Source organism: Erinaceus europaeus, chromosome 14 (genome assembly GCF_950295315.1).
Source record: "Erinaceus europaeus chromosome 14, mEriEur2.1, whole genome shotgun sequence".
Classification (NCBI taxonomy): Eukaryota; Metazoa; Chordata; class Mammalia; order Eulipotyphla; family Erinaceidae; genus Erinaceus; species Erinaceus europaeus.
In genome coordinates, this window is record NC_080175.1 from 79,912,776 (window position 1) to 79,939,840 (window position 27,065).

The window sequence follows — 27,065 nt, forward strand, 5'->3', positions numbered from 1 at the left end:
GAGACCCAGCGCGGGGTCCCTGGGTCTGTCCCCGTGTGACAGTGGCACGGTCTCGGGCAGCTGACGGAGCTGTCCCGGGCGGACTGACCGGCGGGCTGGCGCCAGGGCGCAGGGGCGTGTTCTGCTTGGGACGGGCGCAGAGTTTGCACATCCCACATTTTGGTGCCTCAGAAGTGCGGGGAAGAGGGGCAGGCTCACCCCTTCCCTTCCCGGAATTGTGAATCTTAGCAGGAGCCAGGTGGTCCCAGTCCCTTCTCGAGGTGGGACAGACGTGCGCACGGCCCACTTTCTTGGACCTGAGGCCTAGTTACTGATCTCTGGAAAGCCGGGGAGGCTGTGCTCCCTGAATGCGAGACCCGAAGCTTAGATAGGGTGCCACCTGTTCGGACTGGTCAATAAGTCACGTGTGTTACTGCTTCCACTTTGTCTCTGCCTGCAGAGTGGGGGCAGTGGAGGGACTGGGGGGGGGGGGTCCCTACGTTCGAGGCCATTCCTGTGTCCGGATTACTTCTCCAAGTGTGGCCGTGGAAACTAAAGTGTCTGCTTCAAAGGCAAGTCGGGTGGGTTGCTGTAGGTTCCAGGAAGGTGCTCGGCCATGGGTTATCTGAAACAGCTAGGGAGCCTCCTCCTAGTAGCCTCGCCTCCTCCATGCTTTCCTATGCTTGATCGAATCCGAAGGTTTATGCTCTCTGCACCTCCCACTACTACCACCACTTCCCCTCAGCCCCCCCCCCCGCCCAACAACAACAGTATATCGTCAAACCCCTGGGAATGACACTGGCCAGATTGGAGAGAGAATGTCATGTGTCACTACAAGGTAGTTGATTGGCAGCACCACCAAGATTCCAGAGTGGGGAAGGACAGTTTTCCAAAGGAAGCCTGGTAATGCTGCCAGAATGTTTTAATCATAATCCATTCTTTATCTTTTCTTTACACTTGAGCTAGAAGATCCGTTTTGCTTTTCCAAATAAACAGTCAAAGAGTAAATTTCTGTGACTCTGCATCTTCCAGCCACCTGACCATGAGGGACTGATGTGACAGTTTGACTTGGGAATATAAGGTGGATAGGAAGGCCACCATTTAATCAGACTTAAGCTGGGTGGAATTCTTTATTTATGCATTTTATTTATGAGAACTCATACCCAGTTTACTGAAGAAGAATAGGGAATATATTTCAGCTTATGCAAGCCCTGTGTGCTTCTTAGGAAGAGTTCTCAGAGGTTGGGATAGGTCTTTGAAAAGATAGTGGTATAATAGGAATTTATAAGAAGCTGAAGAGAAGTGGTGACTTTTATTAATTTCTCTTGACACTTTATATACGTATTGATATAAAACTGATGAATAATATCAGGGCTTAACATAATGTGCATATTTCAAAACTGGTAGTAGTTCATACTGTTTTATATATTTATATATATTTATTTTTTTATAATGTGACTAGTAGAGAATCATGTTCACAATTTGCTGTAGTAACTTAGCACTGCACACAGGTAGTGTCTTGGACTTGACTTCTCCCTTGCCCACCCCTTCCCCCCTTCCCTTCTTGCCAGAGCACTAGTAGGTCTCAAACACTGTTCCTTCTCCCCATTTATCTCCCTTTCCTCCACTTATCTTTTGAACAGTTGCTTTTCTGCATGTACTTTGCTGAAGTTTTTCTTTTTTTTTCTTTTAGTAGAGCACTGATTACCTCTGACTTAGGGTGGTGCAGGAGATGGAACCTGGGGCTTTGAAGCCTCAGGCATGAGTTTCTCTGCATATCCGTTATGCCCCCACCGCTTTAGTAAGTTTTAAATTACCTCTTTTCTGGAGTCTGGTGGTAGCACAGCAGTTAAGCGCAGGTGGCACAAAGCACAAGGACCGGCATAAGGATCCCGGTTCAATCTCCTAGCTCCCAACCTGCAGTGGAGTCGCTTTACAAGAGGTGTAGCAGTTCTACAGGTGTCTGTCTCACTCCGTCTCTGTTTTCCCTTCTCTCCATTTCTTTCTGTCCTATCCAACAACAAAGACAGCAATAACTACAGTAAAACAAGGGCAACAAAAAGGAATAAATAAATATTAAAAAATTATCTCTTTTTTTTCTCTTTTCTTGTTTAGACATTTATCAAGAGAAGAGGAAGAAAGTTTGAACTTTTTCTGAGTGGTAACACTAAGCACTTAAGCATCCCTAATCTTTAAACACAAACTTGGGCAGTTCATTTCAGTATATATTAATAGTGGCATTATATCTAACACATGGTCTGTTTCTGAAGAACATGAGTCAGGTAAAACTGGGATATCCTTGAAAACTACCTTTAAAAAAAAAGTACCCTGCTGGGTCAGGAGGCAACTCATTATGTAGAGTGCATGCTTTGCGAACTGGTCCCAGGTTCCATCTCTGACACCATAGATGGCAAGAGCAGCACTCAGGTCTGTCTGTCTGCCTGTCTGCTCCTCTCATTAAGCAAGCTAGTAAATAAATCTTTTTGAAAAAACAAGTTTCCTCAAAGCATCACAGGAAGAAGTAATGTTGGAAGTATATGCTGTCTCAGGAAGCCTAGCACAGCCAATTTTTCTCCCTGTTGAGACAGCATTCTGTGTGTTATTTTGAGCATGAATGAAGTAGGCTGTGTGTGAGGTATGCTGGACCTGAGACTGGGCAGAAGTATAGCAGACCTCCATCTGTGTAGACCTCCATAGCAGACCTCCATCCTTTGCTCGTTCTGAAGCATGTAGCCATTCAGTGGAATGGGGCTTAGCGTATTTGGTTCTCCATAGAACCAAATTATTTGTTTTTTCCTTCCCTTTGATGAAGATAATTGTTAAGTCCCTATAAACGGGCTGGTTGTAATGCACATTTCCACTGTTTTTATTTTGACCTGTATGCAGAAGTAATGTAAGAGTACAGCAAACATTTGAAATTGTGGAGTTTGTATCAGGTTATACATAACTAAATGATTAAACAGAAATCACTCTTCGAGGTTTTAAAGCATTTTTACCTTGAAGCAAAGAATGGAACTTCTTGGCTGAGAGTTTTCCTGCGATAAGGTTGCTAACCATGTGTTGTTTGGAATGACTAGGACTGCTCTCTGAGTGTCTGAGGGCCACTCATACAGTGTGGCTTGGCTGCGTACCTCAGGAGAGAGGATGAGTAGATGAGGAAAGGCTGGAAGGTTTGGTGGGTAGATTAGCTGCTGTGTATACAGTGGTGTATAAGGCAGATCCAGTCTTTGTTCTAGAATCTTCATTCTAGTGGAGAGGAAGAGTGGTAGTTCAGACACTGAAAAAAAGTGGTTGTAATATATTAAGCATAACAGGGCAACAGTGTGATAGGTGTTATTAAAAGGGATATTAGTGTTGTTGAGCAGGACAAAGAAGTGTGTTTTGAGGAAGTAAAGCTTTAGTTGATGTCTGAAGGGTTATGATCAGCAGTAGTTGACAAGCCTGATTATGTAAAGGAGAAAATCAGTTATGACTTGAATTATTATGGCATATACATTCCTATATGCTGTGAGTCAAATAATTTTCTCTGCAGCACAATAATTATAGATAATAAAACAGATACATTTAATTTTCAACATAGTATTCCTGTCATTCAGTCTTTGTGTTGATCAGCAGATAGCTGTTAAATGTCTACATAGTCAGGCAGCAAAGGGTTAAGCGCACTGGCATAAAGCGCAAGGACTGGCGGCGGAAGGATCCCAGTTCGAAACCGGCTCCCCACCTGCAGGGGAGTCGCTTCACAGGCGGTGAAGCAGGTCTGCAGGTGTCTGTCTTTCTCTCCTCTCCCCCTCTCTGTCTTCCCCTCCTCTCTCCATTTCTCTCTGTCCCATCCAACGACGACATCAATAACAACAATAAATAAATGTTTAAAAGAATGTCTACATAGATATGTGAGTGGATACACCTAGCAATGTGGAGTTTTAAAAGGAGCATTACCCCATTTTTACTGTGTGGTTGGGGAAAAAAGGCAGAACCACATCTGTCAATATGAGGGAAGTGCCAAGGCATTGCTCTAAAGAAGAAAACATGCATTCAGGATTCAGAGGAAGCTTAGGGGAGGAAGAAGGGAGGAAAGAAGGTAAATAAAGAGAGAAAGGAAAGATGAATTTGAATGAGCAGACATAGAACGAGAGTGGAAGCTACTCTTTTTATTATTTATTTTATTTTATTTATTTTATGAGATAGAGGAGAAAGAGAAGTTAAAGCAGCATCTGGCATATGTGGTATCAGGAACTTAACTCCAGACTTGATACTTGCAAGTCTAAAGTTTTTACACTGTGATATAGGCATTGGAGAGTTGTTACAAATGAGTCCATTTACCACACACATAATAGAAAGCTGACATCAGTTAGTTTCTCTTCGCAAAACAAACCACAAGAAGACCAGAATCAAGCAAAGTTGTCATGTAAAATTATTTCCATATCGTCTTATGATAACTTTTAGAAATATAGTAAATAAAGTCTTGATTTCATTATAAAGTGAAAAATGTCTCATATGACATTTTTATAAGGAAAAGAATGCCAGTGAATTGAATAGGATCTTAGAACTTGAGAACATTTCGGTGTTGTTTGCCAAGGTAAACACAAAAACAAAACTGATGAAAGGCTTCCGCATTAACCTGGTCAGATATAGGTCACGTTCTTGAATTCTTACTTAGTTGGCCAGTATTATATGGGGTTATTTGCTGTTTATGTGATACATATCTTTTTTTAATGGTCCTCAAATCTATTATTAGTGGTTGGGAAGAACCTTATTAAAGATGGGATAACCTTGGGAACTATTAAGATGCCACATAATCTTAAATTGGACCTATTAAAATACTGCTTTATCAGTGCTCAGAAGTCAGTTTACTGGATCATAACTCTGTGCAAGACATTTCCTGTTACATTAATCTGATTTCATTCTGAAAGAGACTAAGAAACAACTGCTATAGTTTTTGCAGGTACTGCCTCTGCTTGTCATTCCCTTTGGAACTAGTTATAGAATCGTGTCTTAAGAGAAAATTGGCAGTAATTTGTTGCCACCCTTGGGATAGCATTTAAGTAATATCTGAAGGCAATATCTGCAACAAGTGTGTAACATTAACCATCATATACTAAGCATTTCCTCACTGATCTGTACTTGGAATAACAAGCTTACTCAGTAAATATTTGGGCAATGCCAAGTGGCAAGGGAGGGGTTTGAAGAGGTGGCCAGAAACAGATAAGTGACTGTTGTTAGTGTATTCATTTCCTTTTGCTAGCAAATTTAAGTGACTTGAAACAGCAGGCTTGGGTGGGGATAGATAGCATAATGATTATGCAAACAGACTCTCATGCCTGAGGCTTAGAAGTCTTAGGTTCTGTCCCCCCATCACCATAAGCCAGAGTTTAGCAGTGTACTGGTTAAACAAACAAGCAAAAAAAAAAAAAAAAAAAAAACCAACAGTCTTACTATTTTACAGTCTGTAGTTCACAGATCCAGCACTGGTTTTATTTCCTAGGCTAAAATTAACCTGTGGCAGGACTGGTGCCTTTTTGAGACTCTAGAACATTGATTTCCTTGCATTTTACAACTTCTGGAGGTAGTCTGAGTTCCTTGATTCCTGGAACCCTTCATCCATGTTTAAAGCCTGCAACATGGCATCTCTCTGACTTCAGCTCTATTCTCTTGACATTCTCTGCTCTACTCTTCCACCTGTAGAAACTCTTGTAATTACATTTCACACTCCCAGAAAAATTGAGGATAACCTTCCTAGCACAGGATCCTAGTTTGATCACATCTGATAAATTCCTTTTTGCTATGTCAGGTAACATAGTTAAAGGGTTAGGACATTGTTGGGTATTGTTATTTGACTACCAGAGGTAGGTTTAGGTACAGTGTAGTTGCTCAAAAAAGAATAGAAGGAGCTTTAGTGAACTTTTTTTTAAAAAAAAATTTATTTATAAAATGAAACACTGACAAAACCATAGGATAAGAGTGCTACAGTTTCACACAATTCCCACCACCAGACCTCCAAATCCCATCCCCTCCCTTGATAGCTTTTCTATTATTATCCCTCTGGGAGTATGGACCCAGGGTCATTATGGGATGCAGAAGGTGGAAGTTCTGGCTTCTGGAATTGCTTCCCCACTGAACATGGGTGTTGGCAGGTTGATCCACACTCCCAGCCTGTCTCTCTCTTTCCTTAGTGGGACAGAGCTGTGGGGAAGTGGGGCTCCAAGACACATTGATGGGGTTGTCTGCCCTGGGAAGTCCAGTTGGCATCATGGGAAAAGAAAAGAAAATAAGCATGGCTTATCTCACTTAACCTGATTCCTCCAAATACCATCCAAGATCTTACTCATAGGTAGAACTTAAGAAACAAGGATGAAAAAGGAAAATACAAAGTAAAACTTGGATGGGGTGGGGTGTATTGTGGCAAAGCAAAGGACTTTGGTGAAGAGGGTTAAGGGCAAGCCTCATGGGAGGCTTTGGGGTCCTGGTACTTGATAGTGGAAAAGGACCGAAATTGGGGGTGATAGTGTTTTGCAAATACCTGTCACAAGGAGATGAGAAATTATACCCCTGTGTTAACAACTATACTGTAATCCGTACCCCCCCCCCCAAGTTAAACAAAAGAGATGACCAAGGTTCAAGTTCCCAGCCTCCATCTGCAGGTGGGGAGTTTTGCAAGTGTAAGTATCTGTAACTGTAAGTGGTGTAAGTATCTCTCTCTCTTTCTCTCTCCCTCTCTATCTACCCCTCCTCAGTTCCTCTTTGTCCCATCAAATAAAATAAAATTTTTAAAAAGAGGATGGTGGTCTGTTGACTTAGTAGGTTTGTTTGGGTTGGAAACATTTGGGAACTAACAAAAAGAAAAGGAAGTTGCTGTCGACAGAGGAATTAGATCTATAAAAGGTGTGATTTTAGGGGCCGGCCCATAGCGCAGCGGGTTAAGTGCAGATGGCGCGAAGCGCAAGGACCAGCGGAAGGATCCCAGTTCAAACTCCCGGCTCCCCACCTGGCATGAAGCGGGTCTTCAGGTGCCTATCTCTCCCCCTCTGTGTCTTCCCCTCCTCTCTCTATTTCTCTTTGTCCTATCCAAGAACAACGACAGCAATAACTATAATAATAACAACAATGATAAACAACAAGGGCAACAAAAATAGCCTCCAGGAACAATGGATTTGTAGTGCAGGCACTGAGCTTCAGCAATAATCTTGGCAAAAAAATAAATAAATAAAAATAAGAAACATTAAAAAAAGGTGTGATTTTAGAATGAACTGCTAGTATAAAAGTTTTTATCAATTGCCTCTGATGCTTTTTTTGGGGCTGTTCTGGCTATAGATAGACAAACCCCTTACCATTAAGTTCATGAAGAAACTTCAGATATGGTAGCAGAAATTTATCCTTCTGGCCAGGGAGATCATACAGTGATTTTGCAAAAATGGTCCTCTGAAAATGGGCTTTCATGCCTGAGGTTCTGGGTTTGATTCCTGGCACTACTGCAGATTTTAACTAGAGTGGAGCAGTGTTCTGGTTAAGAGATTCTTTAAAAAGTTGAAATCAATCCTACTAACAAAGTATCTTTCTGATATGCTTGGCATCAGCTTGACATTTAGAATAATACTGGATCTTTAACTTTAGAAAACTTTGGAACTCTTTGGCAAGTTGAAATGTGAGTGGCCAGTAAATCTGGAAGACCTAATGAGGCATTATTCTAAATGCTTTGCAGTCATACTTTAGTCTTCATACTATTGCTACAGAATGTATATTTGTATTCCTAAAGCACTTTCAACTCTAACAAACACAGTTGGAGAGTGTGTTGGCATCTGTAGCCAAACTACCCGAAGATTATGGCTGGCCAGCTGGCTAGTGTGAACTCTACAAAAGACTCGAACCTGGGCTCAAGCCACGTAAGGTCACAGTTTCCTAGGTGTTTAACTGGCATGCATGTAATGACCTCCATTTCTGCAGAGCAAGGTGAGGTGGAAAAAGAATGGTGGGTTTATTACTCATTGTTTAGGGAACAGTAGAAGTGCCTCTTCCTCATCAGTATTATGCAGTCTATTATGCAACTCGAGGATTTTGTTTACTTATTTTTGTTTCGCTTGTTTCATAAATCTCTATAGTACAGCTGTAGACCACAGAAATTGTAGGACTGAGTTCTCCAGTGTGACCCACAGTCCTGCACATGCCAGAGCTGAGTGATGGTCTATTTTCTCTCCCTCTCTCATAGAAATAAATGAATGCACCTTATGAAATAAATTTTTATTGAGGTATCCTGGGTTTATGAAAATTATGTCAGTTTCAGGTATGCAGCTTTACAATTTGTTATCTATACACACTACATACATTATGATCAACACAAGAGGTTCTGAGAGTTTTTGATCAGCAACTTCCATAAGAATCACAGAGTTTGAAGGTCCCTTCCCTAGTACAAGAAGTGCTGCTTTGGGCTAACAGCCCTAATGGCCACAATCTTTCATTGTAAAGTTGTGGGAAAAGAGAGACTAAGAAAGGGTAGACAGATTCACCAAGGTCTTATCTAGGAACTGGCAAAATCCAGATTGCGACTGGATTGTGATTGATTGCTTGGCTCATGTTCTTTTCTCTTAATGCCATCACATCAGTAACAGGCGTTCAGCGAAGTGACACTGGGAAATGGAATAGGGTAGCATGCTAGGGTGCTGTTTTTCTTCTAAGAAATGCTCGATCACTTGAAATATCTTCACTGGGGAATTGGTGTTCACAGATGCTGAACTGTGTGTAGTGAGAACCTTTCACTAAGCCCAGAATATAAAAAGTGTCAGGGGGAAAAATACTTTCTTTTCCAAATTATTTTGAAAAGAGATATAAACATTTTAGTATCTTAAATCATTAAAAAAAAAATTTTTTTTTTGAGAAAGGACACTTGGAAGTAGTAGGTGTGACTTAGAAGGGAGAAGAGGGCAGGACCATAGAAAAAAATGGACAATATATATAAATATAGATAGATAGATATAGAAATAATAGTCAACCCATATCTGTGATCTTGGGAGAACTACTGCAGTTTCCAGTGAAGGGGATGAAGACACAGAACTCTGGTGGTGGGAAAGGTGTGGAATTACACCCATTATAATTTTATAAATTAATGTTAAATCATTTATATGATTTTTTTGCTTGCTATATTGTCTTTCCCACTATTTAAAAAAAGTGTTAGAATTTGACTGTCCTTGGGAGCTTGCAAATGTGAATTAGAATGTGCATATTTGCAAACGTTCCTCGACTAAATCGTACTTAGTTCTGCTCAGCGGTACAAATGAAAGTGAAGTTGATTAATAAAGAAGTAGTGCAGGGTGGGCAGTGGTGCACCCAGTAGAGCACACACACATTACCATGAGGAGAACCTGGGTTCAAGACCCCAGTCCTCACCTGTAGGGGGGGAGCTTCATGAGGTGGATCCAGGTTGCAGGTGTCTTCCTCTGTCTCTATTAAAAAGAAAAAGAGTCACTGGGAACAATTGAGTCTCCCCCCCCCTTTGTGGCCCTTGTTGTTTTATTGTAGTTATTACTGTTGTTGTTATTAGATAGGACAGAGAGAAATGGAGAGAGGAGGGGAAGACAGAGGGGGAGAGAAAGATAGACACCTGCAGACCTGCTTCACCGCCTGTGAAGCGACTCCCCAGCAGGTGGGGAGCCTGGGCCTCGAACCGGGATCCTTATGCCGGTCTTTATGCTTCGCTTAACCTGCTGCGCTACTTAACCTGCTGCGCTACTGCCCGATTCCCAACAACTGAGTTTTTGTTTTTTTGTTAAATGTTTTATTTATTTATTTATGAGAGGGATAGGAGAGAGAGAAAGAACCAGACATCACTCTGGTACATGTGCTGCCAGAGATTGAACTCGGGACCTCATAGCTTGAGAGTCCAACACTGTGCCACCTCCTGGACCACAACAATTGAGTTTTGTAGGCACTGAGGTCCAGAGATAACCCTGGTGGCAAAAGAAAAAAAAAAAGTAATTAATATAAACATTGATACTACTGCATTTGACTCAATGCATAAGGAACAGTACATATAGTACCCAAGGTTGGAAAGATACTTTCAAATGTCACCACATACAGGATAACCTCAGTTATGTTTTCCAGGAATGTAGTTGATAGCATGTATTTGTCAGACAGAACTTTAGAGTCTATCATCTGTAACGTGAAAGAAATTATTCTGTGTTTGGTGAAAATCCAAATGTACTAAAGAAAAAAAAAAATTGGTTTCAGCTCTTGAAAAGAAAAAAAAAAGCCAGCCCTCATGAGTCTACATGTCTTAAACATAGTAAATAGTAATCCCTTTTACTATGATAAAAATGAAACAGTAACAGCCGTGAAATGTATTATAGTTCACAGTGACTTTGGAGATGCTATTTAAGTGACTAATTGTCAGCTCTCTTTAACTCGATTATTTCAGTGGCTCAGTAGTCAGTCTTCGTTCCGCCTTTACTTCTCACTGTGACGAGAATACAGTTCCCTGAGGGTTGGAGGTGGCAGTTGCAGTTATGCTCCAGGTGGACACAGTGCAGCTTCAAAAAACTTCCCAACTACTGCTTGTCTGGGATACTGGATAATAATAAATAATAAAAAAGAGACCTTTAATTTTTTCTTGTTTTATGTAGTTTTTTAAATTCTTTTTTACAATTTATAAAGTGGAAATATTGACAAGACCATAGGATAAAGAGGGGGTACAGTTCCACACAGTCCCACCACCAGAGCTCCATATCCCATCCCCTCCCTTGATAGTTTCCAAATTCTTTATCCCTCTGGGAGCATGGACCCAGGATCATTGTGGGGTGCAGAAGGTGGAAGGTCTGGCTTCTATAATTGCTTCTTCACTGAACATGGGCGTTGGCAGGCCGATCCATACTCCCAGCTTGTCTCTTTCCCTGGTGGGACAGGGGTCTGGGGAGGTGGGCCACCAGGTCACATTGGTGGGGTCTGCCCAGGGAAGTTAGGTTGGTATCATGGTAGCATCTGCAACTTGGTGGCTGAAAAAGCATTAAGATATAAAGTAGAACAAATTGTTGATTAATCCTTAACCTAAAGGCAAGAATATAGCAGTGAGATTTGGGGTCTCCATTTTAGAAAAAACTAGTAGGTCTATTTTAGGTATATTCCAAGGGGCTCATGACTTTACTAATTTTTGCCTGAGTCTGACAGCTGACATGCAGGTGAATCAAAGGTATTGTTTGGGGAGATGGTGACAGAGTTGGGAATAGGACTAGAAAGCTGGATCAGGGAAGAGAATAGATACTAAATATGGGAATATTATATAAATATTGTTAGCTGTAACCCCAGATTTGATCTAGAGACCATACTCATCACAGGAGCCTGTGAACCTTGACTATGACACTATTTCTATTTTCATGTATTTGTTTCTTTAAAAAGAGCTAAAGGATTGACTTTTAAAAGTCTGGTTATTCGTGGCATAATTATAACACAGAGTAAGAACATTTAAAAGCAAATTTAGTCATTAAGCTTAACAATGGACCCCCCCCAATATAGTCTTAGTTTTTTAGATAGAACAGCTAAGCAAGTAAACCAGATTATTCTGATACTGTATTATTTAGAGTTGCTAAATGTGAAAAATAATTTAAAATAATAGGTTTCTTTTTCTTTAGTGTTTCAATTCTCCCTGAAAACTTCCCCTTCTCCCTCTCTTTCTCTTTCTTAAATACCTGTGTATTTTACCAGAGTGAAAATATTGCTGTGGCCTATGTGGTGGTGGGGCTAGAGCCCTGGGCCTCACACATTTGAGTCCTGTGCACCACCTCTGAGTCATCTTCTTGGCTACCCACGTTTCTCTGTGACTAGATTTTTTTTCTTAGAAATCTCAAGTCAGCTGTTGGATTACTTTGTTCTGACAGCATTGTTGTCTCCCCTAGTAAATATAAATATGAGCCCTTAGATTTGCTAGTGCCAAATTAAATGACTACCTCTTCATGCTGGGGCCTCTGTTTGTACTAAGCTCTCCAAAAGATCTCTGGCCTTGGATGTCAGCAAATAAACTGGGGTGTGTGCCTCTCCTGGGGAACTGCCATTCTGAGGTTTGGGAGTGTGAGGCAAGGGTTGATGACAGCTTTTGCCACCAGTTTAGCCTTGTATGTAGGTAGCTAAGTCTGATTGGTACCACGCCTCATGGCTGAGTTTATCCCAAATCTGTTGCAATCACCAGACTCAAGACTTGGCGTGGTAGGCCAGGCTCTCTAGTTAGATGTTCCTTCTTTGTGCACCTGTAGAAACCCTCCTCCCATATCATACCCTACACTGTAGTCTTGATTTCTTTTTGCTTATAATTAGATGACTGAAAAATTATTTTTCAAAACTAAGTTATGAAATCTGAGAAAACCTTCTTAATATCTGAATGATACTTTACTTTTTCTTTTCTGTAAAGCCATTATGCAAGTCATCATGATCTAAGGGAAAAAAATTAAAAGCTTTCTTGGACTGACTGAATAAAATTATTAAAAGTAAAGATGGAAAATGAAGCAGAACATGAAAATGTGGAACAGAATCTCTATGCCAAAACTGCTGAGGAAGAACTGAATAAATCTTTCAACCTAGACGCTTCACTTTCAAAATTCTCTTACATAGATCTGGACAAGGAATTGGAGTTCAAAAATGATCTGGTAAAAATTCACCTTTTGTCAAGTGATGTGTAACCAAAATGTTGGCTAGTGTATACTTTATAACTCAAAGATTCTAAATCTATATGTTTAACATGAATTAATAAGAGTCTGTATCAGTTGGTGGGACAGTTTTTCATTTATAAAGTTTATTATAGTTTATGAAATGAATACATGTTCTACTTGAACTTTACAACATTGATAATTCATTTTCAGTGGAGGCAATTGACTTTCAGTTAGGTTAAATAACTTTTTAAGGTCATAGAGCTGGTGGTAGGTTTAGAATTCTTTTGCAGCTATTTCTTTTCACATTGATTTGACATTAATTTTTGTCACCATGGAATATTTGGTGACAGTGTGACCTAATGCCCCCTTACCATAACTTATAAAATAGCTAAGAAATACAGTGTCTGGACTGGGGAGACAACAGAGTTCCTGTTCCTATGCAAACAACTTTCATGCCTAAGGCTCCAAGGTCTGCCCAGGTTCAATCCCAGGCACCAACATAAGCCAGAGCTAAGCAGTGCTCAGTCTTTCTTATTAAAGTAAATAAAATATTGAAAAATACCATACTTTTGTATACTGCTTATGACTTATGCCTAAACTTAGAATATTAGAGCTTTTATCATACTTATTATTATTTTTTTGGTTATATTTAAGAAAACCCATTTGAAAGCTCCTCAGTAGAAATCTTCTGCAAGGAATTGTCAGGATAGTTCAGTTATTGCACATTTGTCCTTGATATATACTGAATATACAGGATGGAAAGCAAATTCTGTAGTTTCTTTTACTTGACCTTTATTACCATAGATTTACTGAGTTGACTCTCTGTGTGATGGGTTTGGTGGTATGGCTCTAATCATTGCACGGCTCTTGTGTTCATAAAGGGAGACACTTCACTGCGTGAGCCTTAAATTCTTTCCTATATTTAGATTGATGACAAGGAGTTTGATATCCCTCAAGTTGATACCCCTCCAACACTGGAAAGCATACTGAATGAGGTAGGTGTTATTATTGATCACTATCATTTTATGGCATTGATTTTTTTTTTTTTTTGCATTCAGATAGAATGAGGGAGAGACACCACAGCACCAAAACTTCCTCTAGTGTCATGGCACCTTTTGTCGGTGTGTACAAGACAGGACAGGCATCTTACTTGGTGAGCGCTCTCTCTCTCTGGCCCTTATGACATTACTTTTAATCCTTTCTGGAGTAATTGTATTATTTGTATATACAGCTGCACTGTCTAATATGTGGCAATTTAAAGTCAGATTAACTGTAGGGCTGGCAAAAAAAGCTCACCAAGATAATGCTCTGTTTTTGCTATGGGTCTGACCTAGGTTCAAGCCCAACCCCAACGCCTTGGAGGAAGCTTTGGTATTGTGGTATCTTTCCCCTCTCTTTCTGTCTGTATCTCTTCCTGGGATGTGTGGTGGGGGACGCAACTTGATCTGTAGTAGTGAAGCCCTGGTGACAACAATAAAAATTAATTTTAAATTTAAACTAATTGAAGTAAAATAAAAACTGAAGATTCACTCTCTCAGTTGTGTAAGTTATATTTGAAGTGCTCAGTGACCAGTGGCTGTGATGGTGGACAGCATAGTTACAGACTGTTTCTGTGACTGAAGAAAGTTCTGTTGGGCATTGCTGATCCAGATTGTGAGTTTTTCAAGGGCTTGCTCACCTTGCGTTCAGGATGGTGCCTTCTGGGTAGGCATTACACGCTAAATTCATATTTTGAGAGCTGTATCATGTTTTAATAGTATATTCTATACCAGTGATACCCAAGTAGCTTATCTTCTGATACTGAATAGCTTCTTGTAATGTGTCTCATCACTCCTCTGTATGAGTCCCATCTCTATTAGAAAGTTTTCCAGAGTTTTGAAAGCTTACTGTTCTTTTCTGAATGAACACGTTGTGAAGGCTTTTAAAAGAACTTTGTGGAAAGACGTGTTGGTACGACAGCTTTCCTATACCCTGTATCCACTGAATCTTCTTAACTCAGTCTTCTTGATCTTTTAAAAACTCAAGCTTAAGCCATGTCTTGAAAGTTTTAATTTCTAACTTGAGAAAGACTTTTTTTTTTTTTTTTTAATGTCTAAATCTGTTTCAGACCCGTAGTTGAGTTTTTAAATGATGGTGCAAAGGTTCTTGAACAGAACATATGTGCTGAGTCCATAGCTCTGAGCAAGTTGGCTTCTGTCTTTATTACTTCTTAGCTTTTTGGATTACAGCCAGGACTTTATAGGATGCAAATGATTTTCTCTGTGAGTTGTATCTTTTCTCCTTTCTTGTATGAGTTTTATTTCTATTTTTATACTAGTTTGATGTTGCTGTTACTTTGAGTGTATTTTAATTCTGAAAATGTTATTTATGATCTGGGCTAAGACGTAAGCATTTTTAATTCTGACAAAAAGGCTTTGATCAATGAAAGAACATCCTGTTACTGCTAAGCATCCTTTATTTATTGCTTTTAAATACAGAGAAAATCTTTTCATTTAGAGATAAAGAGATTAATTTTAGCCACTTTGGGGCTAGGGTAGAAAGTAAAATAAATTAATAAATGAGCTATGTATTTTTTTAAAAATGCAGGAAACAACCTGTTCCCTATTGTAGTCAAGGATGCCCTCAAGGGGGCCATGTTGATGCCTTCTTGATGTATTTGACCACTTCCTCTAGGCGGCAGGTCAAGTCTTCAGTGAGGATATTGGTTGCAGGCACTTGGGAGTCCATGCCAGTGAGCTTTCCACTCATCTCAGGGGTGACCTTGTCCACTGTGTTGGCAGGACGGTGCTCTGTACAGCCCCTCTGCCATCACTCCACAGCTTTCCCGAGGGGCCTTCCATGGTCTGGGTGGCAGTGGAGGCAAGACTGGTCATGAGTCTTTCCATTGTGCCAGAGTTGTCACAGGTGACTGACCATACTGATACTGGAGGCATTGCTTTCACTCCTGAGATAGTTGACCTACTTTTCATCTTTCCTGCCCATCACAAATACTGGGGCATCTGCTGAAGGCCCTGACATGATGGCCTTTTTGCTTCCACCCTTGAAGTGAGCCCCAGCCTTTTCCAGTGTAGTGAAGACACTGGTGGACTCCACATTGTGTTAGTGCATTGATAAATACTTAACTGCCAGCACCCTGTTGGATGTTAGTGGGATCTTGCTCCAGGAAGATGGAGATAACCTTTCTGTTGCTAACAGCCTCCCTGTTCTCAGCCTTGACTATGCCACTGAACTGAAATCACATGTAGTCCATGCAGTTGAATTCTGTGGAGGAGTCACTGATGACAATATCGACTTTGCCACAGGCTAAAATTAGGTGATCATATACCGGGCTTGATCAGCCCCACTCACTTTGACCTTTACCACCATATCTCAGGGCTGAGAGGCAGCTGTCTGTGAAATGGGGAAAAGCAGAAAGCCAGTTTCAGACAGTTTTGTTACAGTCTTTTTATATATTTATTTTCCCTTTTGTTGCCCTTGTGTTTTGTTTTTTTTATTGTTGTATTGTTGTTGTTATTGATGTCATCATTGTTGGATAGGACAGAGAGAAATAGAGAGAGGAGGGGAAGACAGAGAAGGGGAGAGAAAGATAGACACCTGCAGACCTGCTTCACCACTTGTGAAGTGACTCCCCTGCAGGTGGGGAGCCAGGGGCTCGAACCGCTATGTGCGCTTAACCCGCTGTGCTATGGCCTGGCTCCCCTGTTACAGTCTTAATCACATCCTCATGTTCATTTTCATACTAAGTGTGAGATAAAAACATCTAAGAGGACTGTATAACAAAGTCTTTTATTCATATTTGCATAATAGTAACAAAGTAAATAATGTTCATTCCAATTGGAGTAGTTTAGTGACTGTACAAAATCGTACCTTTGAGTAACAGTGAGTATAGTTGTTAATGCTTGCTCAAGATAATTCTATTATCCTCAAAAGCAGTTTGGGTGCCATTTGTGTTTGTGTTGCAATCCTAGATAGCTCACACTTTTTGTTGGCTTCACGAGAGATTCCATTAGTGCCAATGGGACTTAGAGACTATAAGGAATTATGAAATTATTGATCTGTATTCTTCCTATTTAGACTGATGATGAAGATGAGTCTTTTGTCCTGGAGGATCCTACATTGTTAAACATTGATACTATTGATTCTCACTCTTATGATACTTCGTCTGTGGCAAGCTCAGATAGTGGTGACAGGACCAACCTCAAAAGGTAAGTACTCATCTAAATCTCACTTGCATATGGTTGAGATCTTGGATGGCTTAACATAGAAATATCTTTCTATAGTAAGTGCAGTGTGGTTGCTGTGGCCTTCGTGGGAAGCAGAGCACTCCCTTGGGTGGAAACAATGTGCTCACTAACCCTACAGAATTTGCACTGTTGAGAGGAGATGATAACAATGAGGGTACCGTGACCACTGTCTTCTGCACTCATAGTGGGAAGCGACAGCAGCCAGGCTCCCCAAAGCGGAAGAAGCCTTGGAGGGAGCACAGAACAATCCTGGCAGTGTTTGTGTTGGGAAATGTGGAGCAGGGTTTGCATCATCCCTTTCTGTTCTCGGCACTCTTCAGCCCCTTCCTCCTTCAGAGGGTCAGCTCCAGCATTCCTTCATTCGCTTGGAATGGGTTCAGAGCAGAGTCACAAAGATGATTAAAGATTTGGGAAAAGGACTTCTAACCCTAAGTAACTTCATTTTGGCTGCTTTTCACCTTCCAAATTCTTGGAGAGAACATGAAAAGGAAAGAGAAATGAAGGATGCATAACATAAATATGTTATTGAATTCATGTGTAACTTAAATGTTGATAAAGTTGTGTGTTTTTCCCTCTCTTAAATTTTGTCTGTGTTAGGTCTGTTGCCTTTAGGTTGTTAACTCTGGCATAGGGGCCATTGCTGGACATATTAACCTGTCCAGTGCCCTACATATGGATGACTCACTTTTTTCAGTTACTTTAAGATGTAAGAGACATCTAACATTGTGTAGGTCTAAGTTGTATGTGGGTTCTTTGTTACACACACATATATGGTGATTATAATAAAATGGGTTAACATCTATCACCTCACATAGTTATCATTTCTTTTGGTCGTGAGAATGTTTAAGACATACTCCTTTAGCAATTTTCAAGTATGTAATTACAGTATTGTTAACTAGAGTCACCATATGGTTAGATTCCCAGAACTTAGTCTTCTTATCACTGGAAGTTTGTACCTTTTGACCAGTGTCTCTGCATTTCTCCTACTTCCCAGTCCTGGAAAAAGTGCTATTCTCCTTCCTGTCCTATGAATTTTGTTTTGTTTTTCAGAGTCCACATATAAATTATAATGAACATGTATAATATTTGTCATTCCCTGATTTACTTCCCTTAGCATATTGCCCTCAAGGTCCATCCATACCACAATGTCAGGTTTTCCTTCATTCTCATTGCTGAATAAGATTGTATTTTTTATACTTATTACAATTTCTTTCTTTAATTTATTTGATTGGATAGAGACAGAGAGAGATTGAGAGGGGAGGGGAAAATAGAAAGGGAGAGAGGAAGAGACACACCTCTAGCGCTGTTCCACAGCTTGTGAAACTTCCCCCTACAGGTGGGGACAGGGGGCTTAATCCCAGGTCTGTGCGTGTGGTAACATCTGTGTTCTACCGGGTGTGCCACCACCCAGCCCCTTATCACAACTGCTTTACCTGTTAATGGATATTTAGGTTGTTTCCACATCTTGGCTAATGTGAATAATGCTTCAGTGAACTTGGAAATGCAGATACTATTTTGAGGTAGTGATTTTACTTCCTTTGAATACATACCCGGAAGAGGGTTGCTGATGCCTCTGAGGAACCTCCGTACTGTTTTCCCCAGCGGCTATTTCAATGTACATTTCTACTTAAAAAGCACAAAGATGTACTTTCTGCTCTAAAGCTTGCTGTTGTCTTTTTGACTCTATCCTTTTGAACAGATGTGAGGTAGTATCTCTTTGTGTTTTGATCTGTATTTCTCTGATGACCAACTTCTGTTCATATACATGATAGGCATTTGTTTATCTTTGAAAAAGAGGATGTTCAGGTCTTCTGATCACTTATCAGTCAGACTGAGTGATAAGAATTCCTTAGATCCTTTGGATTTTAACTGTCAGGTGGTTTGCAAGTATTTTCCACCCTTTAGGTTGCAGTTTTATTTTGTTGATCTTTTGCTCTGCAGAAGCTGTTTAACTTGATGTAGTCCCATCTGTTTATATATGTCTTCGTTGCTTGCACTTTGGTATCATATTCTCAATTTCTTGCCAAGAGAGATCTTGTCATGGAGAAATACTTTCTTCTATGAGTTTAGTGGTTTCAGCTCTCTTGTTTAATTTTTGTAGGTGGTGAAAGACGGGTCTGGTTCCATCCTTTTGCATGAACTTAGTCTTCCTCCATACTAAAGAGAGCGACCTTTCCATTCTGAATATTCTTTTATTCTTTGTCAAATACTATTTTTTAAAAGAATTTATTTATTAATGAGAAAGAGAGGAGGAGGAGAGAGAGAAAGAACCAGACATCACTCTGGTACATGTGCTGCCAGGGATTGAACTCAGGACCTCATGCTTGAGAATCCAATGCTTTATCCACTATGCCACCTCCCGGACCACAATCAAATACTATTTTCTTGTTGTATGCAGGGACTTTTTTTTTTGGACCCTCAGTTCTGTTTCATTGACCTGTCAATTTTTTTATGACAGTAACGTATTGTTTTGATTTCTATGCCTTTGTAATATAGCTTGAAAGCAGGAAATTCTGATTTGGAAGCATTAATTTTTCTCAAGATCCTCTTGTTTCACTGGTGCTTCTAGATTAACAACAAGATATCTGAAAAATAATAATGAAATAATTCCATTTACAGTAGCATCATAAATAGCAAGATGCTTCAGAGGAAATTTAATCAAGGAACTGAAAAATATGCTGAAAATTAGAAGACACTGATTCATGAAAGAACATGAAAAAGTTACATGTTATGGGTCATGTCATCTACAGACTCAGTATAATCCCTATTACAACTCCTGTGGTTCTTCATAGAAGGAGAAAAGCAATCCTAAAATATATAACAATAATAACTTAAATGTTTTTGATGATCTGAGCACTACCTGTTTAAAAGATATGGCATCTTGCTGTATGCACAGTGATGTTGGACACCTTCATATGCCATCATTCTGAGTCCCTCTTAGTATTTGGACCTACTTTCTAAGCATCTCTACTTCTATCCTCCTGGTCCCTGTGCACACTCACATTTTCTATGTACATTTATCTTTACATCATCATATTTCTTCCTGTGCTTTTTTTTTTTTTTTAAAAAGTTATTTAATTATCATAAAGAGAAAGAACAGACCAGATCGTCGCTCCAGCATGGCACATGGGAACTGAACTCAGGACTTTCTTTATAAAGTGATTTTATTTTGATTATTTTTTAGAGAATGAGAGGGAGGAGAGAGAGAGAGAAACCACTTGAACTTTGATCACACACATATGGCAAAACAGTGCACTCCATGTGAGCTATTTCACCAGCCTGACTTTGTACTTTTATTGTTATTTATTTATTTATAAAAAGGAAACACTGACAAAAAATGATAGGATAAGAGGGGTACAATTCCACACAGTTCCCACCACCAGAACTCCATTTCCCATCCCCTCCCCTGATAACTTTTCTATTCTTTATCCCTCTGGGAGTATGGACCCAAGGTCATTGTGGGATGCAGAAGGTGGAAGGTCTGGCTTCTGTAATTGCTTCCCCGCTGAACATGGATGTTGACAGTTCGATCCATACTCCCAGCCTGCCCCTCCCTTTCCCTAGTGGGGCAGAGTTCTGGGGAATCAGAGCTCCAGGACACATTGGGGTTGTCTGTCCAGGGATGTCTGGTTGGCACCATGCTAGCATCTGGAATCTGGTGTCGGAAAAGAGAGTTAACATATAAAGCCAAACAAATTGTTTACTAACCATGAACCTAAAGGCTGGGATAGTGCAGATGAAGAGTTGGGGGGAAGGGTCTCCGTTTCGTAGATAACTAGTAGGCATATTATAGTTATATTCCAAAGGGCCTGTGGCTATACCAATTGTTTGTTTGTTTTCCCCCTGAGCCTGAAATTTGATATGCAGGCGGATCCATATTATTGTCTGGGGAGATGATGTCATAGTTGGTAAAAGGACCAGAAAGCTGGATCAGGGAAGAGAGTAGTTCCCAAATATGGGAAAAGTGTATAAATTAAAAAAATTTTTTTTTTAAATTTATTTACTTATTTTCCCTTTTGTTGCCCTTGTTGTTTTTTCATTGTTGTTGTAGTTTTTATTGTTGTTGTTATTCATCTGGTCGTTGTTAGGTAGGACAGAAAGAAATAGAGAGAGGAGGGGAAGACAGAGATGGGGAGAGAAAGATAGACACCTGCAAACCGGTTTCACCACCCGTGAAGTGACGTCCCTGCAGGTGGCGAACCGGGGCATCAAACCAGGATCCTTCCTTCCACCAGTCCTTGCACTTTGCGCCACGTGTGCTTAACCTACTGCGCTACCACCCGACTCCCCTGGGAAAGTTGTATAAATATTGTTGACTATAAACCCCACTGATTTGCTGTGATCTGGGGCCCATATTCAGCTTAGGAGCGTGTGTGACCTCTGCATCCCTGTAGATCTGAGCTCACATTCTGTGGTCATGAGTAGGAACATTCCACGCTGCCCCAATATCAGGACGCATGCTTCACTTCAGACTTTGTACTTTTAAATTCAGCTTGCTAGTCAGTGCACCACTTCCTGGATTGCTCTGCTTGTGCTTTTTTGATGTCTTGCAGACTTCTGTTGGCTATTTGTTGATCAAGGTTAGTTGTCTTCCCTTCTTTGTAATTACCTCTAATATTCCCTTAGTAATCATGACTGAATTCTCAATTTCAAACCATTTTTATAATGCTTTATTTAGTTTTGTTGCCTAACACATATATTTTTATTTTGTATAAAGATTTGTTAATTTTTATGAGTGAAGAAAATGAGTGAGACACATGCAATGTCAAAGATTGAGCCTCAAACCTCAGATTTGCATGTCTTATGCTCCACTGGTGAGCTGTTTCTCTACCGTAAAAAAAAAAAAAAAAGAGCTATGTATTCGTCTCTTTAACAGGCCTCTTAGGTCCTTGAAAATAGGGAGTGTTTTTTTTTTCTTAATTTTTTTAAATTAAAAAAATATTTCATTTTGATGAGAGAGATACAGTAAAAGAGACAGACAGACAGAGACCAGAGCACTGCTCAACTCTGGCTGATAGTGGTGCTAGGGATTGAACCAGAGACCTCAGAGCCTCAGGCATGAGTCATCTTTCTCTCTCTCTCTCCCTTTCTTTTCTTTTCTTTTCTTTTCTTTTCTTTTCTTTTCTTTTCTTTTCTTTTCTTTTCTTTTCTTTTCTTTCTTTCTTTCTTTTTTGCATAACCCTTATGCTATCTCCCCAGCCTGAGAATAGGGATCTTGATACTTAGAGCACATGCTTAGTCACATAGGATAGGTTCTAGTAGCATTTTGTACAAATTTAAAAATTATTTTGCACACAATGATAAATAGGAAAAGTAAAAGGAGCTGTTAGTAGGAGCTGCAGATGAGTTCAGGATTTGAAATGGCTGGTTAAGAATGGAGAGTGGTTCTAGACAGAAAGAGAGTAAGAAAGGTGGACAAGGGAAGAAGTAATGTAGACACATGTAGGGCAGGAGACAACTTTCTGATAAGTAGTAGAACTTCTTGCTATATTAAGTAAGCAAGGACTGTTTTGAATATGTGAAAATGGGCTGGTAACTTTGTTCATTTTCCTGTTTGTACTTGTCTGAGGGTCATAGTGGGTTCATGAGAAAATCTTGATGTTGGATTGTTAGACTGTGCCTCTTTGCAAAGCAGAATAAAAGCAGTGTTGTATTCTGTTCTTCCTATTTTAATGTGTTTTTTCTTTTAGAGCTTTGAAATACTGCCATTTCAATTGTTAAACATTTTCCTTCCTTCCTTCCTTCCTTCCTTCCTTCCTTCCTTCCTTCCTTCCTTCCTTCCTTCCTTCTTTTTAGGAAGAAGAAATTACCTGATTCTTTTTCACTCCATGGGTCAGTTATGCGACATTCACTTTTGAAGGGGATTTCTGCCCAGATAGTGTCTGCAGCTGTAAGTATTTTGTTTGCTTCCCAACTTTATAACCTACAATGGCATAATGAAGTAGGAATGAGCATAAAACAAAGCACAGCACTTCTCTTGGCCTGGGGCTCAAGAAAAATAGAATCTGGCTTTCATGGTTTTTGTGTGATTATTTTTGATGCATAAGACATGGCTACACATCTTGACGTAGAAATTAGTACAGCTGTGAAATAAAGGTCTGCTCAAAGTCTCGGGTGTGCCTAAATGAAATATGGCAGCAAACCTAAAAGAAACACTATCTGCCTTTTCTTTAGATTCCTTTCTAGTTAGTTGCTATCTTATGTATTTGGTTGAGGTAGCGTGCTGGTTTCTTTTGAGTCTTTTCATATGGAGAAAGATTGATCAGAATCTTTTACAATGGAGTGAATTTTTAAAAAAATAATAATTCACAAGAGTCTTTTCATGTACCTTATTTTATTTATTCTTGAAAGTTGGGAAAGCCACGTCCTCTTTTACAAATGAGAAGACAAGCAGCGAGTGGTGATATTAACTTGTATTACATCATTGGGTTTGGAGATAGCAGAGCAATTACTCAAAATTAGAGTTCCTGGCTCCAAATGTCATGCTTCTTTGTTGTGAAGTGGAGTTAGTATTGGTGAACATGGCCAGTGTGAAGTGATTGGAATAGGGACTGGGCAGCAGTGCACCGGGTTAAGCACACACACTACAGTGCATAAAGACCCAGGTTTGAGCCCACTTGTATGGGGAAAGCTTCACAGTAGTGAAGCAGGGCTACAGGTGTCTCTCTGTCTCTCTCTCCTTCTCTGTCTGCCCTTCCTCTCAATTTCTCTTTGTCCTATTGAATTCAATAAATAAAGTTAAAAAAAAAAAGAAAGAAAATGACTGGAATAGAATATCTTTTTAAAAAATAACATTTATTTATTTATTACTGGATACAGACAGAGAGAAATTGAGAGGGGGAGGGGAGATAGAGAGGAAAGAGAGATACCTGCGGCCCTGGTTCACCACTCATGAAGATTCCCTCCTGCAGGTGGGTCCCAGGGACCTGAACTTGGGTCCTTGTGCACTGTAATGTGTACACTTAGTCCAGAAGCACCAATTCCTGGCCCCTTAGAATATCTGTTTTGAAAATAATTTAGAGCACTGGGTTAATACAAATATCCTATTAAGTCCATAAACACTGATTCTGGATCTGATGATAATGATGTTAACGACATTGCTGGTAATAGATTTATATCTCAGAATATTTTTTCCCCAATAGTTTACCTGGTATTTTGCATATTCAGTTTGGGAAAGAAATGAAAGTTTTGAGCTTTTTTTGCTTTTCTTCTTTCTCTTTTTTTTTTTTTGGAGGGTTACAGAAGTGGCACTGTGACACCATAACTGCACTGCAATTTTGTTTTACTAGAGAGAGCTTTTATTACAGATACCAAAAAAAGTATTCTCCATGGGCAGTTGGTATACCCAGACCCAGCTCATATGTCATGGAGTCAATTTAAATAGAGAGATAGTCAAATAATGGGGGAAACCTGGGCAATTGCCCTTCCCCTTTTAGGTGGAGAGTAACTCATATTTGCTAGAATGGGAACCACCTGTTAAGGATTACATTTCCATGACGTTTTCTGAATTTAATCCTTATGTAGGTGATGAAATTCATTCCTTTCAAAATCAAGATGAACCAGAACAGTCATTTGACCCACCTGTGCAGTTTTAAAAATATTTTGAATAATGGAGACTGAACTAAAACTCAGACACTGAACAATGATTAGATAAATCTGTTATTTAAAAGGGTTTCTCCTCCCTCTTGAAGAGGAGAAAAAAAATTCTAATAAATCCCAGAGTGTTTGCATTCTGTTCTTATTCCACCGCTATGGCTGAGCTCCTTTGGTATGTTCAAATGAAAACTGCTTTTCCTGTGAGTCCTCATACTGTGCCCTCCTCATTTTGGATTACCAGCTCAATTTAAGTTGTATGCTTTTCTGTGATGGTTGGTTTATTAACATGTAAAGCTAGTTATATATCTGGGCATTTTTTTTTTTCCTGAAGAGTTGCTTAATAATAAAACCATGTGAGTGTTGCTATTATTAGGGCTGCCTAGAGCCTTGATCATCACAGCTTTGTAGTCTTCTTGTGGAAAATACTTACGAAGATGAAACTTCAGGAGTCATGAACCTCATTGTTTAATTTTGGAACTTTCCTCAAAGGAACATGACATTTGGGTGCATTTAAAATTAATTCAGATTCACTTTTAAAGGATGGATAGTTGTCATTTGCTATGATCAACCAAGATAACGGGTTACCTTAGCACAGTGTTTTCTATCAAATGTGTTCAGTGTGTAAGAATTTCTTGCGGTGTTTATGCCTCAAGTCAGTGTAAATATCTGGACACTACCCCAGACCTACTGAATTGGAGTGCCTAGCAGTGTAGCATAGGGCTCTGAATTTTAACAAGTATCTCAGGTGATTCTGTTACCTCTGGCATTTGAGGACTACTCAAAGATATTTCAGCACCAAATACTAAAATTCTGCAATCGCCAAAATGTGGTTCTTAGGTTGTTTTTTTTTTTTTTTTTTAATATTTATTTATTTTCCTGTTTGTTGCCCTTATTTTATTGTTGTAATTATTATTATTGTTCTTGATGTCATCGTTGTTGGATAAGACAGAGAGAAATGGAGAGAGGAGGGAAGGACAGAGATGGGGAGAGAAAGATAGACACCTGCAGACCTGCTTCACTGCCTGTGAAGTGACTCCCCTGCAGGTGGGGAGCCGGGGGCTTGAACCCCGATTCTTACGCAGGTCCTTGCGCTTTGTGCCATCTGCGCTTAACCCACTGTGCTACCGCCTAACTCCCGGTTCTTAGTTTTTAAAGTTAGGTGACTTCCAGTTTCACTCTTTGAGTTTCAATTTTGGATATTTTATGTTCTTCATCGGCTGCCTCACTTTTTTAAAATACCTGGGACACGAAAATCACTTAGCAAATAATTATTCCATGCATCTTAATTGCCATGGATATTAAGTGTGCTTTATACACACAAGTAACGCACAAAGTAGGTGTAGTCCTATCTTCAAAAACTGTACATAGTAGCTTTTGTGCTTGCCAATTATTCTTTCTCATATTCCCACACACTAGAGTAACATCATTTTTTTTTTTTAAATTTCTTCTCTCAGCACTGTTTAGCCCTGGCTAATAGTGTGGGGGATTGAACCTGGGACCTCAGAGCCTCATGCCTGAGAGTTTTTGTATGACCATTGTGCAAAAAGTTGCTTCCTGGGGGAACTCTAAAAAGCTGGTTAAAATAGAGTCTGACTTCAGAGAGATTAATAGACTGCATATATATATAATATATATATATACACACACTTAATGCAGTGTATAATATACATATCATATATGATTTATACATCTATTATAAATAGTATACATATTTTATTACATTTAATATGACATATAATTGACAGGAACAGACATAGGAAGGAAATATAGTAGTTATAAAAAGAGCCTAGCCTGGAAACTAGAAGCCATGAATTTAAAACATAATCTGTCACTTCCTAGGTGATACTGGGTAGATCGGTTAAACTCTTGAATTCTGTTTTCTTAATCTGGAAGACAGAATAGTACCACTTATCTGTTTATTTATTTATTTATTTATTTTACCAGAGCACTGCTCAGCTCTGGCTTATGGTGGTGCAAGGGATTGAACCTGGGACTTTGGAGCCTCAGGCATGAGAGTCTCTTTGCATAACCGTTACACTATCTACCCCTGCCTCCCCCTTTTGTTTTGGTTTCCAGGGTTGTCGCTAGGGCTCAGTGTCAGCACTATGAATCTACTGCTCCTGGCAGCCATTTTTTTCATTTTATTGAATAAGACAGAGAGAAATTGAGAGAGGAAGGGAATAGAGAGAGGGGGAGAGAGACAACTGCAGACCTGCTTCATGGTTTGTGAAGCATCCTCTCTGCAGGTGGTGAGCTAGGGGCTTGAACCTGGATCCTTGGGTAGGTTCTTACACATAGTACTATATGTGCTTAACCAGGTATGCTACCGTCTGGGCCCCATACCACTTTCTATTTTTTTTTTATATTTATTTATTTTCCCTCTTTGTTGCCCTTGTTGTTTTTTATTGTTGTTGTAGTTATTGTTGTTGTTATTGATGTCGTCATTGTTGGGTAGGACAGAGAGAAATGGAGAGAGGAGGGGAAGACAGAGAGGGGGAGAGAAAGATACCTATAGACCTGCTTTACCGCTTGTGAAGCGACTCCCCTGCAGGTGGGGAGCTGGGGGCCTCGAACCGGGATCTTTACGCCGGTCCTTGCGCTTTGCGCCATTTGCGCACCACTTTCT

General features: G+C 39.8%; 1 protein-coding gene and 1 pseudogene across 2 annotated transcripts in view; one reads left to right on the forward strand and one right to left on the reverse strand.

The window, feature by feature from the left end:
- Positions 1–12,311: 12,311 nt before the first annotated feature.
- Positions 12,312–27,065, forward strand: part of VPS8 (VPS8 subunit of CORVET complex) — a 208,117-nt gene continuing 193,363 nt past the window's right edge. Inside the window, exons 1-4 of one of the 2 annotated variants that reach the window (XM_060172095.1) lie at positions 12,312–12,596; positions 13,526–13,594; positions 16,674–16,804; positions 22,640–22,733. In XM_060172095.1, the coding sequence (XP_060028078.1) occupies positions 12,444–12,596; positions 13,526–13,594; positions 16,674–16,804; positions 22,640–22,733 (447 nt within the window). In that variant the 5' untranslated portion in view covers positions 12,312–12,443. The remainder of the gene's footprint in view (positions 12,597–13,525; positions 13,595–16,673; positions 16,805–22,639; positions 22,734–27,065) is intronic. The other variant, XM_060172094.1, reaches the window with a different exon arrangement.
- Positions 14,274–15,965, reverse strand: LOC132532862 (glyceraldehyde-3-phosphate dehydrogenase-like; annotated as a pseudogene).